The sequence below is a fragment of the Equus caballus genome, chromosome 2 (genome assembly GCF_041296265.1).
Source record: "Equus caballus isolate H_3958 breed thoroughbred chromosome 2, TB-T2T, whole genome shotgun sequence".
NCBI lineage: Eukaryota > Metazoa > Chordata > Mammalia > Perissodactyla > Equidae > Equus > Equus caballus.
The window spans coordinates 87,094,067-87,108,011 of NC_091685.1; the positions used below are offsets into that span (position 1 = coordinate 87,094,067).

Sequence of the window (13,945 nt, forward strand, 5' to 3'; positions counted from 1 at the left end):
GTTTAAGTATAACATGAATATCAAAAGGGCAGTACAAGGTGAAGGAAGAGGCAATACTGGCTCTTTTTAGCTTTAAACCAAGGAAGAAATTGAGCATGAGGCATACACAAATAAAGAACCTTCAGTGCCACAGAAAACAGGAAGTTTTAAAATTATACATTTTAATTCAAGGTGTTTTTTATTACATTTAATTTTTAGACTATCTTAAAAAGGGTGCTGTTAACAATGATTGATAATTGCTGATCTATGAATGTTCATTAAGTTACAATTATTTGAAGTACGATTATTTGGGAAGACTATAAAGCGTTTGTGTTAATGTGACCCTCTCTTGTCCTGAAAATTATAATGTGAATTATAATTACATGGTATAAATAAATATCTTTATATATTATTGGCAAAAGAGGATGCTTAAGTGTAAAAGATATTACAGTATGACTAACATTCTTAATACTATTGCTTATGTTTTCAGGGTGGTTTGTGTTTTTTGAATCTTTCTAATGAGATGAAAATAACCAAATGGGAGAAGATTCACCATCAAAACCACCAGGGTTTTGATGGTTTTTTACTTATTGTCAATACCTATCTGTAGCCACATGCCCTTTTCTTCTCATTAAAATTCTTCTAACATTTATGATAGAAGGGGCTTCCTTGGTTTATCTTGCTTATTTATTCCATCATTATCTGCACCACTATTTTTACTATAGAATTTTATTGTTCCATATTTCTCAAATTTAAGTACAATATTCAAGTGGAATTTTTTACTTTGCATATCAACCACCATGCTACCCTCTCCCAACAATACTTAAAGATTTTTATTAGCTACTGTCTAAATTTTGTTTAAAAAAAATACTTATGCCTATGTTTCTGTATTTTAGATTGAAGAATAAGGTTAAAATGATCCTGTAAGTTAATCTATAATATAGAAGTAAAATCAGTTGATTATTCTTACTGTGAGTGTTTGGCAGGCTCCTTGAGTCGTAGAGTCATAAAAGGTCAGCAGTTCTGATTGGTAAGTTAAAGAATCCGTCCAGTAATTTGCTCCCTGTTGTTTCTCAAAGCAATGCAGCAGCAGTTCTTTTCCAGATATTGAGCAGTTCTTGAATAGTGTGTATGGGGACAGTGAGGGGTGGGGCTCATTCCTGTTGGTTGTTGAAATAGTGTGCATTTACAGAGGGAACAGGTTGGATAGGCTGAGCTGAAGGAGTAGGCAAACAGATCTAAACTGATGGAGGACAGAAAGAGTGGTTAGTATAATTTTTGGGTATACTGTCTTGAGTTTGCTCCTTTGTTAAGTACTTGGGCTTTAATATACAACAATTTGAAAAATATTAAAGCACCTTACCGTCTTTTTAGAGAGTAGCCGGGAGACTTCTGTTTTAATATTGAGTTTTTCTTGGCGATGAGTTTGTGGCTGGTATCTTCTGTAGGGAAGCTGTTGTTTTATTCTTTTTTAACAGTGTTTCTTTCAGTCAGAGAGCTGCAGAATGAGCCAGTTAGCCAATTTTGAGTATATGTGGGACATTACCAGTTCTGATTTTCTAAGTTAAATTCTCATCTAATGAGCAAGTCAATGTGTGGCTGTGGCTGCAGCGTTATTTCTTCTTTAATGAAGAGGTTGAGCCGTTCGACCTGCTGCTCCGATCTGTTCTCTTGTAGCCATACATCAGACCAGTTGCAGAGATTATCCATCGAATGTCCCAGGCAACCAAAGGTAACTACATAGATTTATTTCAAATAAAAATATACAATTAAAATGGATGCGTTATAACTAGGACCAAATGATTAAAAATAAAAGACCAATTAAAGATGTCTTAGCAGTTTTCTTGACCTTGCAGTAGCTATCCAATATCATTTTGTCATCATCAGATTGTGTAGCAATGGAAATGCACTGCAGTAATTGATTTTGTAATAGGATCAGGTGATTTACTGGCTGCACTGACAACCACTTGCTTGCTTGCTCTGAGCTGTGGAGCACTCTAATGGATGTTGTGATTGCAGCCTGGAGTTGATGTGAGACTGCTGGCCACTTAAAGCCGCAGCGCTTATTTTTTAAATTACCATAGTAAGTTTTTCTTTTTTGTTTTCTCCTTTAAGTTTTGGGTAGCCTCAGTCATTTTATGGTTAATTTGAGTGCCCCTATGAAATTTTAGAGATTCTATATTATTTCATTCATCAATTCATAAAAAGTTCATTGGTACTAGTAGCCTTGAATATATTGAAATATCTCGCTGCTCTCTACTCCTAGCTCAGCATTAACGTATGTATCAAGACACACTGGTATTGATCACAAGAGTATATCTGTAAAATGTAAGAATTTATGTTAACTATCCTATGTTATCTAAATGAAACAGAATATTCTTAACATTTGTAAATTTAATCAGTTTCAAGCTCTAGCTGTAATTGTAATAATGGAATTATGGTAAGTTCTTGTACGAGCGAATTGTATTAGCTTTTTGTATCCTTTTTTGTTCTTTTGCTTTTCTCAGTGGTTTCGTAGATATAAGAACATTTAGGAAATCTGAGATGGACCAATTCTAAGGAATATTGATGAAAACATATAGCAGCTATTTTAAAGTAATGTTTAAGGATATAGCAAATTAAAAACTTAATATAGGAGATAATGAGTTTTCAGTGATTATATTTTAATACTCTTTGTTTTCATCTTTCTTCTATGCCCTTTAAACAAATAATTGATTTCAAATATAGAAGTATAGGACTAAAACTTAGAGTAGCATAGAACTAGTGTTGCAGAAAGAACAGTGGGACTCAGGTGCCCAAGATTTTGCCTGTTTTAAAGTTTTGCTTAGAGCTTTGCATTAGGAAAGAACATTTTCTCCTCTCTATCCCTTCCTCACCAACTCCACCTCTCCAATTATCTAGTACGTAATGTGTTTTGTATAGAACCCAGCATATAAAAATACTGAATTTTCCGTCCTTTCCCAATTTATATTGTTTAACCATGTTAATATTCTTGCCGTAATGGAGTACTATTTCAATCATATATAAAACATTTAAATTAATTAAATAACTTGCTATAGAAGCAATTGAGTGTAAAATTGCCATTGTATATGATATTTTCACCACCACATGAAGAGAGCTTTTCTTTGTGACATACTTAAATGCTTGCCCTTAGTGTTTGAGACCATAGTGTTTCTTGAAAGATGCAAATGTTACCAGTATCATTCTACGCTTTATCTTGAATTCAGATACTTAAAACCTTAATTATGGAAGACTGTAATGTAATTTAAACACTAGTGTTTGTAATCTTTTATTATTCTATGGGTAACAAGTTTATAATCCTTCTCCCCAAAAAAACTCTCCGTGAACACTGATAACATGAACATAAGGATATTAATATCATTTGAGATTTGGTCAAAGATGTGTCTAAATTTCATATATATTGAAATGTTAAGTGGTGGATTACCAACAAATTAATTATTGATCATAAGTTTGACAGGAGTGGTGTACATTAAAACTTTTTTGCATTGGGTTGAGCAAATAGGAGGAAAGGAAGTGAATATCAGAAATGTTGACTACTTTTTAAAAAAGACTGGTTATAAAAATAGAAGATACTACAGTTGTTCTGTAGTTAGACAATATTTCATGTAAAATATAGAGGCAGTCTGCTTTGTGAAGTTCTAGTGCTAGTGGAACTGCCTTTTCTTAAGAGCCCTAGAGCAAGCATTAAAAGACCTGGATTTAATCTCTGCCGCTAATCTTCTTGATGACCTTGATCAATTGTATGAACATTTTTAAGGTTCCTTAATCATACTCCTAAAATGTCCATTAAAAAGAAACCAATTCAGGGGCCAGCCTGGTAGTGTAGTGGTTAAGTTTGCACACTCCTCTTCAGCAGTCCAGGGTTCGCAGGTTCTAATCCCGGGCGCGGACCTACACACTGCTCATCAAGCCGTGCTGTGGCAGCATCCCACATACAAAATAGAGGAAGATTGGCATGATGTGAGCTCAGGGACAGTCTTCCTCAAGCACAAATAGGAAGATTGGCAACAGATGTTAGCTCAGGGCCAATCTTCCTCACCAAAAAAAAGAAAAGAGAGAGCGAGAAAGAAAAGAAAAAGAAAAGAAGTCAACTTATTAATACTACTGTGAGGTATTACACTTGACCTGGAAGCTAAAGAATCTGGAGTGGAGGAAGGATGAAATTTCTTAAATAATCAGGTTCTGGGTGATACTGAAATATCTCCTTTCACTTTTCATATCTTTTTTGAGAGGGAGGGGTTGCATGTTTTTGCTAAGAACACTATTTTATCTCTTTGATATCAATATTCTCTAAATAGGATAATTATTTAGAATAATTATAATAATAGTTTTTAAAAGAACACTTTGGGATCAAATTCTGGCACTACCAGTTTTTCCTGTGCTCTCTAACAAGGATAATGATGTTAAAGGGTTTATTTCAGTATCTAGCATATTTTTTAGTAATCTTTTTCTTTTTTAAATAGCCTTTTTAAAATGGTAGCCTTTATGTTACTAGTGATCTCTTCATATATGGCCTATCAGATAAGCTGTGTATATGGTCCTCTTTGTTGCTTTGGCAAGGTAGTTTGTGGGTTGATTGAATTAGGTGCTTTTGAAATGATGATCTTATCATAATAATTATAACAAACATTAATTGAACCCTTAATTTGGACCAGATGCTGTACTAAGCACTTCTGTGCTAATTATGTTACTTATGAGATAGGCATTCTTATTGTCATTTTTAAAAATGAGGAAACTGAGGCTCAGAGAGGTTGTGTAACTTAAACGTTAAATGACACAGAAAATAGCAGAACCAATGTTAAACTTGTGCTTAAAAATATATCTATACTTAGTTGGTAAAATACTGTACTTTAATATACTTTTAAAGTATTTACGCTTTCAATTAAGCAGTGATTGCAGAGATGAAGCCAGATTTTGGTCTGAAGACATTATATGATTATCTAATATTTGTATCTTGAATAAGAAGTAACTGAAATACTCACCTCTTACTCAGCTATTTGGAATATACTTTTCATTGCTGCAGTAGTTATTCCTGTAAAGCGTTTGTGCTCTGTTTGCAGTATTGTTTGTCCGGGTGTGATTCAGAGATCACTTGCTTCTGTGTCAGTCAGCGTGGTAGTTAAAAGCACAGATCTACATCAGAACCCATTGACAGAATCACTGGAATCGGATCCAGCAATTTTCATTTTTAAACAAGCCTCTCAGATGATTCTTATGCATACCAAATTTTGAGAACCACTGATGTTGAGAATGTGCTCCTGTTTTACCTTTTCTGTAGATATTGCCTGTCAGCTTTCCTTTCTCTAAGAATGGGTTTACAAAACATAGATGATTTGTAAAATCATCTCTCAGACTGTTAAAAAAAATAGTTTTGAGATGCAGTAAGCAATCTCATGTACTAATGGGGAAATGTAAATTGGTAATGTCAATTCTTTTATGGTAGACATTTTCGGAACATGTTTAAATAGTATTTAAAATGTTCATTAATGTTGATTCAGTAAGCCTACTTCTAGGAATTTATCATAAGGAAAGAAATCAGTGATTTACAGAAAGATTTAGGCACAAGGATGTTCATAACAGCATCGTTTGTAGTGCTGAAAAACTGGAAATAATTCAGTTTCAGGCAAATGATTAAATGAGTTTATTATATCCCTTCATTTGGGCCACCATCCAGCCTTAAAATGTCATATTGGGAAGACTGTTGAAGGCGTAGGAAAATGTTCATGGTTTAATATAAAGTCTAGAAAAATGTAAAAGTGTACTTTTACGTCTGTACACATATAGTGCATATGGTATTAGGTTGAACTATCTGAAATTGCCCTTTTAGTAGGTCAATGAGTAGTTGAATATCAACATTTTCATGTAGTTTAACCTACTATGATACCAGTTTTGAGAATGTATATTTGTTACGCATTGTAGAGAGGGAGACTGGAAGGAGATACGACAAATTTATAAAGTGATTATCTCTGGATGATATTATAGATAATCTAAAATAATTCTTCTTTACATGCCTATATTTTTCACACCTTCTAAGTCTTAGATTTGATCTTTGTAATAGGGCAAAATAAGTTCCTAACAAAACCAGTTATTGGAAACAATTGCTAAGCTTCTGTGGAAAGCACCAAGTAAAATTTCTATAAATCTTTTAAGCAAGCCTAAGGAAACCATCTACACTGTCTCTTTATTTAGTATTACTTTATTTGCTTATTTATTTATTTATTTACTACCTCTTTATTTACTATTGAGTATATTCATGCAAATGTGCATATATACCTGTACCCACCTACCAAATTTTGTTTGGATTTAAATTTGCAATGGAGAATATGCTTTAAAAGAAAAGAAAGGAAAGCATCAATTTTACAAGCTTTTCTTTATTACTGGGCTCCTAGAGACCACTAACTATATGCAAGAGTAAGTTGGGTAGCCACTTTAAGCAAAAAGCTCTGTTTTAGGTTGTTGCTTAAAATTTTAAATTAATTAAAACCATCAAATTTTTATAATTAAATTAATGTGATATACTTAATTTATAAAACTAGATTTTTAAAAGTTAGTAATCTACATATTATCTTTAGTTTAAGAAGTTATTGTATTTGTCTGAAAAGAAGGAAGATATTTCTCCCTAGCCTCGTATACTTCAACAGTTTGCTTTGAAAATTTTGGCTTACTAAGAATAATATCTGCCGTGTTCTGATTATCATCAAATGCCAGATATTGGGTACTTTATATATGTTATCTTTTTTAATCCTCACCTAAAACTTATTTGTTAAGTATAAGCTTCATTTAAGAGTTGAGACCATTACAAGCTTACCTGAGATCATATTAAGTGGTGGATCTGTGTTTTTACCTTAGTAATGTCTAACTTCAAGGCCTGTGTTCTTATCCTTGATATTATCTGGGTCCATCTGAAATTTATATATGTGTTCATAATTTGGAAGACAAAGAAAACTGTACTATAAGCCTTCCTAATTCAGCCTATCACAGAGTGGAGCAAAGTGGATGATAAGTAAATATTGCTTGTTTTTATTCAATCACTTGTTAGTTATCCTCTAATCTGGACAGTACGTGTGTGATTCTGGCACTTATTGATAGCCTGCTGATAGCTAACTTCTGCAAACCATGGAAATCCTAAAATGGAGAAGCCCAAAATTGCCTTCTGGGAGTATATGGTCCTAATGGGAAAGGTGGAAAACAAAAAGGTTAATAAGGTCTTTCAGAACATGGGTATGGAATAGAAGCAATTAGAGCATAAAGTTGTTAATTCTGTTTGAGAGTAGTGCTGAGAGGTGCTTAGGAAGCAGTTTTAGAAGAGTTGAATTTAGAAGGAGCCATAGATTTTATTCTTGCCATAGGTCCTAGGAATCTGCATTTTAACAAGTACCCCTGCCCCCAAGTAATCTTTGACCCCATTTTTGAGAGTTTGAGAACCACTACTGTAGGTGGTAGTTGAAGCTGTGAGAGTGGATAAATGAGAAACCTAAAAGCAGCAGTCTTTTTAGTAAAGAGAGGGAAAGGCCTGCGAGAAGGAGAGTTTCATAGTTACTAAATTGCATATGTGAGTTACGTAATGGGAGATCCTAGAAAAGAAGAATAGGAGTTGGAAAGGGAATGCATCTAAGGAGAAGCAGGTTGTAATAGTGAATTGGGTCAAAAAGGCCACAGATTTTATTCTTGGATTTACTAGAAATTATGTCTGTGTCCTTTGCCAAGTAAAATCATTACCCTGGGCTTTACCATAAATTGCGTCCTGTCCTTTTAAGTCGGAACTATATATATATCATGTACAAATTGACGTGAGTAATTGTAGTCTCGCCCCTACAGGGGTTTATAGGAGGTAGTCTACTGTAATGCAACTTTACCGTTGGATCAAGATGCTGTTAGATTAGATCAATGTGACAGTTATAGTTAATATAAAATAAATCCTATCTTTCAGTGCTTAGGAATAGGATTGGACGTGACTTAGATTTTGTTTAAGTTGAGAATAATCAAGAAAGTAACTGAGGAAGAGGTTATTTGAAGCTGCAAAAAGGAAGTGACAGTGATGGAAAAGTTATCAGTTACAAGTGAATCCTTTTTGTTTCTCTTATGCTTCCACATTTTTGTTTTCTTAATTTTATAAATTTTTTTCGCCAATACGTGTAAGTTGTAAACCTTTAAAATCATAAACTTTGGAGGAAAAATCAGAGTTCTGATTGAGATTCCAGTATTTAGGGAAAAAAATGTTATTCTTTAGCCCCAAACCTGTGATTAATAATAAATAAAAATCACAGTGTTAATCTGTTAAAAACAATATTTAAGAAACAGATTAGTTTAATTTTTAAAAGAAAAATTAAACATAAGCATAAGAACAAAGGTTTGTAACATATCTGTCTCTATATAGGAAATTCATAAATTTTGGAGTCAATTGGTTGTTGAAAGTCATAGCACTCTAACAAAAAGTGCCTTTTAAAATTCATTTCTTAGAATCATATCTGGGATAATTTGGCGTAACCAAGAAGTCCTTGGTTACTGAAAAATAAAGATTAGAAATTGTTGCCATATAGCCTTTACTTGTTACATACTTTATGACATTGAATTTTGCTTCCTCCTTTATTTTCATTCTATGAGTAGAGCTCTGTTGAAGAGTGAACTGAAAAGAAAACTGAATTTTATTGTTTTTTGAATTTGTATAGTTGGATTGGGTGACTCCCTTCCTATGTATAAGGCTTCACTCATTAACATTGTTTTGCATTCAAGAATCAATGTCATATACTTGGGAATGTTCATGGAAAGAGTGACAACAGTGAGATTAAAGAAATTGAACCTTTAAGCAGGAGGAGGATTAACAGAGCAAGTTTCTAGAGGAGGTGTAGGGATAGACAAAATCCCAAGGGCTGGTGGTATTAGTCTTGGAAATGACAGGGATCACTGTTTTCTTCAGAGACCGGAGAGAAGGAAGGAGGAGTAAAGAAACAAAACCTTTGAGATTAAGAAGTAGAAAATCAACAAGAGCACAGCTTCGAAAGCTTTAATCAGCTCAGTAAGGAGAGTAAATACTCATTTAGCAGTATGAATTCTAGTTGTTTAATAAACATTTTATGTAGGACTGTGTAGTGTTGATACTTTTTTCCTGTTTTACTCACAGTGGAAATTGTTCTTGATCAGTATTTTTATTGTTATTTTTTCCATAAGAAAGATAAATTTGCCAATTCTGTCTTGAAAATTTTGCATATGTTCCATCGTGAAAGTTTTTGAAAACAAATCATCTAAACTTAGGCAATGAAGAACAACAGACTTTCGGAGCTGTTACTGACCTTTTGTTAATCCCTGAGCCAGAATTTAATTCAGAATGTTATAGTAATAAGGATGAATTGACAGAAACGATAGAAGGTGATGTGAATGGTCAAGGTCCAAAGGACATTTGATATAAAGCAGACAGATGCGATCTGGGCTGGTGGGGGATGCTTACATCACATTTGTTTATCAGATTGTTATACTTGTTCTGTTCAAGATAACATTTTCTCCCCTTTTCTGCCGGCTCCTGTATCCTTTCCTCCCGTTTTTAAAGTGGTAGGCATGCTCTGTTGGTACTTCTGACTTTAATGATTTGATATTTCAGCATGCATCTGTTTCAGAGTGTCATAAAAAGTACATTAAAAATTCCTTAATGCAAAACAAAATTTCAGGTACAAAATTTAATAACTTTTAATTTTTGATAACTTGTATTACCAGAATTAAATTTTGATTAGGCTTTGACGTTCTTCAAGTGCTGGAAGTGTCTTAGACACATGTAGCAGACAGAGATTTGAATGCTGAAGCCAATTTTTGTTGTTCAACTTAGTAAAACATGTATTATCTGTGACTAAGGTAGGTAAATATTGTTTTCTCCTTAATAATTTGATATTTTCATAAAGAAAATAATTTCAAGTGTGGTGTGATCTAAACTAAAAAGATCACTCCTAAGGGGAAAACCTGTATTATTATTGTAATGAATATCATCCTCCCTGTGGCATCATTATAAAATTAAAGAAACTAACTCAAAATATTGGTTTTTGAATACATAGTGTTCACTAAAATTTAAATTTAATGTAGCATAATTTTGAGAGAATTTGGGGATCGTATGTTGTACCTCTTTATTGTAATCTGTATTTTTAAATGTTATTTCCTAATTTTTATTAATTCCAAATATTTTGCTCCAACTCTTTCTGTTAGTATTTCTTAAAGCAAAAATAAACATGGGCAATATTTTGGTTTGACAAAGTAGTTCGGAAGTGTTTAGCAGCAGTAAAGTTTAACCTCTCAGTGCAGATTAGTTTTACCCAGTAACAGCAAATACTGAAGTCAGACTGGGTCTAAATAAAGTAGGTGGTGACACTGGATTTCCTTAAGTACCATGATGTAAGCAGTTCTGTTTAACTTATATAAAGCAGTATATGTGTCTCTGGAAAAAACCTAAAGTTCTGCAAAATCAGACCCTAAAAATAGGGACCAGCCCCTCAGAAACCTGTGCAACTTTGTAATCTGTGTACTAACAAAACCAGTAACAATTCTAATAAAAATATTAATACGGCTGGGCCAGCCCTGGTGGCCTACTGGCTAAGTTCAGTGCATTCTGCTTCAGTGGTTCCTGGGCCCAGACCTATACCACTCATCTGTCAGTGGCGATGCTGTCCCAGGGGCTCACATAGGAAAAAAAAAAAAAGAGGAAGATTGGCGGTGGATGTTAGCTCCAGGCGAATCTTCCTAAGCAAAAAAGAGGAAGATTGGCAATAGATGTTAGCTCCAGGTGAATCTTCCTCAACAAAAAAAATAAAAATAAAAATAAAAAAAATTAATACAGCGAAACATTTTCACCCAACATCACTTAGCTAATTCTGAGTCCTAGGATTTATGCCTTCGCTTTTGAGATGTTGGTCCATGAGGGCATTCAATTTGACTTAAGATAAAGTGTCAAAATTAAAAATTCTGATCCAGGATGTAGCCTTTTTTATCAGTCCTCCCTACCCCCAACCCCTTTAAAAAAATAAACAAACACGGGGAAAATATTTTCATGGCTTCTTTATCTGTTCTCACAGCTTGACCAGATAGTTCTTAAAGCCATTAACCAGCCTCTGCTTGCCCTCTTCTACAGGATTTTCAGGTTCTTTCTTAAGGTCATGATATATTGCTAAGGCTCTCTCTGTGAGAAAGCGCGTCTCTGATGGCTTTAAAACATGACTGTGCTGGAGAAAATCCTTTGTGGACCAATGTGACTTCCACATCATACTGACCTCATCCCTTAATGATAAGCGAATGGACCAATTCCCATTACAGAAACATGTTTTGTAGAAAAATAGACTATAGTTTCTAGTTATCCCATGTTTTATCGTTCATACTTAATGTATTGAACTGTAGTTGTGTACATTCATATTTATTATTTTTCTGTGCTATTCATAAGTGCCAAGCATCTGTCCCAGGTACGGAGGGTAGTAGTGTGATGGAATAACTTTATCAATAAAATACTGTTTGTCCCTTACACTTGTGTAGCTTTATGTTTAAAACAGAGCATGTAAATTATGTCATCTTTTGTTAGAATTAGAATTACTCTATATGTCAGTTAGTTTAGGTGTTAATTTAGGCATTATCGTTACCACATAGTAAAGGAAAGGGGCTTTGGAGTTAGGTAGACTTGTGATTGCCTCAAGTTTAGGTGACTGAGTTTGGTTATGTGAGGATACTACTGATTATCTGGTAGCATTCTTTTGAAGATTAAAAGAGAATTTATATAAAACATCTAGTGCAGTGATTGGCATATAGCAGATACTCAAAAAATAATATTTCCTTTTTTAATGATGAAACTGGAGACTGCAAAGATTAAGTAACCAGCCCAAGGTTAGCCCTGTATGTAGCAAAAGTCAGATTAACTGATGGCCGTAATTCCTATCAGCAAAAGCAAAACAAAATCTACCTATAGGTTCAGAAATGGAGCTATAAAAGTAGAGCATACACATACTCATGAGTGCACATATACATGCAGCTTCTCCTGCTGCTACGGTTTAGTCTTCCCTTAATTGATTAATGTATTTCACTCGTTCGTATTCTTTTCTATGCAGATGTTGATGGTGGTGATGATAAAAGATTGGTAGGGAAGCTCTTTATTTGATGTAAGTTCTTGCTGTGATGAGACTAGTGCTTCTTTCGAGTGGAGGGTGCTCTACTTAAGGGTGTGTCAGCAGTTTAATTCACGCCTGCTTGCAGTTTTCCAGTAGACTATAAAATGTTTCCCTAGCTAAACGATAATACTCAGGCATTGGCAAATTCGTTGTTTACTTTTTTGAAAAACCTAGCATCTCCCCCAGTCAAAATAAAATAATGCCAGGTTGCTTGTTTTATACTACTACATTATGTTGATCATATGAGTTTTTCTTTAGGGAAGTTTATAAATGAATATGAAATTAATTTAGTTAATATGAAATTAACCCCTTTCTATTTGCTTTTCAGTAAAATTTCTACCCTTTACATTATTTTATCCTTCTGCTTATAGATAAAAATACAGCAACAAAGATTATTTTCTTTTTTTCTTATCCCTAGCTTGCTATGTTTTATTGTAAGAAAGAAGGAATATCTTCACTATTTCTATAACTGAGGTTTGTTTACGTTACTTGCAGTTACTTTCCTCGCAGTACCATTTGCAGTATTGTTAGGGAATGTACATAGTGTAGATTTTATGGAAGATGTGTTGTATGAGTTTGGTTATAATTATGTTCTTTTATGTTTTTAAATTTTAAGAATCAAAACTCATAGGATTTGATGTTGCAAGGTGTTCAGGTTTCATTTAAGTTTTTGAACTGTTATTTATAAAAATTGAGATTACACATCTAAATTTGCATGTAGTAAGTGATTAATTTTGAAATCACGTTACATACTATAACATTTCTCTTTAGAATCAATTGATATTTTGATGAAATCTAAGAAGCTTGAGGTATGCAATTATTCTAACTACTAAGTAGAAAAGAAAAAATGCTGCTATTTAAACAATGGCAAGCTGTCAATTTCTGAGAAGCTGAAATATGAAGAAAATGTGTGCCTCTTAGAATCTATGCAATATTACAGGTATATATTCAGATTTTAGGGCTCCTTTTTGTCGAGAAGCAAATTTTGTGGTGCTAGTTGTTGAGGACCTGACTCAATTCTATATATATGTGCAACTAACTGCTCCAGTTCTTTTTGTTTATTTGTGTGTTCCATCCATGGGTAATTACTGAGCATCTTTCATGCGCAGAGCTGTGTCCTGTTTCTGGTCACGTAAGATTTCTTCCTTCTTGGAACTTCTATTATATATCCAGAGCATAACACAAAACCAAGTAATTGATAATACAAAGTACGTACTTACATTTCCAACTAGATTTCAAGGTGTCCTGCGGGCAAGATTGTTGTTCTTTACATGTCATGTATCTGCTTCATTACCTAGCACATAGATGGTAATTCACTGTAGTTTTTGTATAATTTGTGTATATGTGAGGGAGATTGACCCTGAGCTAACATCTATTGCCAATCTTCCTCTTTTTGCTTGAGGATGATTGTCTAATTGAGAAAGATTAGCTAAGCTAACATCTGTGCCGGTGTTCCTCAACTTTATGTGGGATGCTGCCACAGCGTGGCTTGATGAGTGGTACTAGGTCTGCCGCTGGGATCCGAACCTGTGGACTGCTGGCTGCTGAAGCGGAGTACGTGAACTTAACCACTATGCCACTGGGCTGGTCCTAATTTTTTTGTTGTTGTAATTTCTTAATTAAACTTTGTTTAGAATGGTAGGAGAAAGAAGTAGAGCATACACCTCAAAAGAGTGTCTATATGACTATGCTTTTATGTAATCAAGAGTTTTGAATTTTAGAAAATGATTGAACTTTGTAATTCTAAAATGAGATACCAAAGATTTCTTCAAATTGCTAATTGAAATATATGGTGACTTTTTACAAAATAAGATGAT

The 13,945-nt window shown here is 33.8% G+C and overlaps 1 protein-coding gene across 10 annotated transcripts in view; it reads left to right on the forward strand.

Annotated features, from left to right (window-relative positions):
- Positions 1-13,945, forward strand: part of FBXW7 (F-box and WD repeat domain containing 7) — a 220,833-nt gene that overhangs the window by 96,194 nt on the left and 110,694 nt on the right. For 2 of the 10 annotated variants that reach the window (XM_070245804.1, XM_070245828.1), the window contains exon 1: positions 782-1,711. Coding sequence is in view for 3 of the 5 variants with exons in the window: in XM_070245803.1 (XP_070101904.1) it covers positions 1,559-1,711 (153 nt within the window). In the remaining 2 variants the exon portion in view is untranslated. 10 annotated transcript variants of the gene reach the window in all.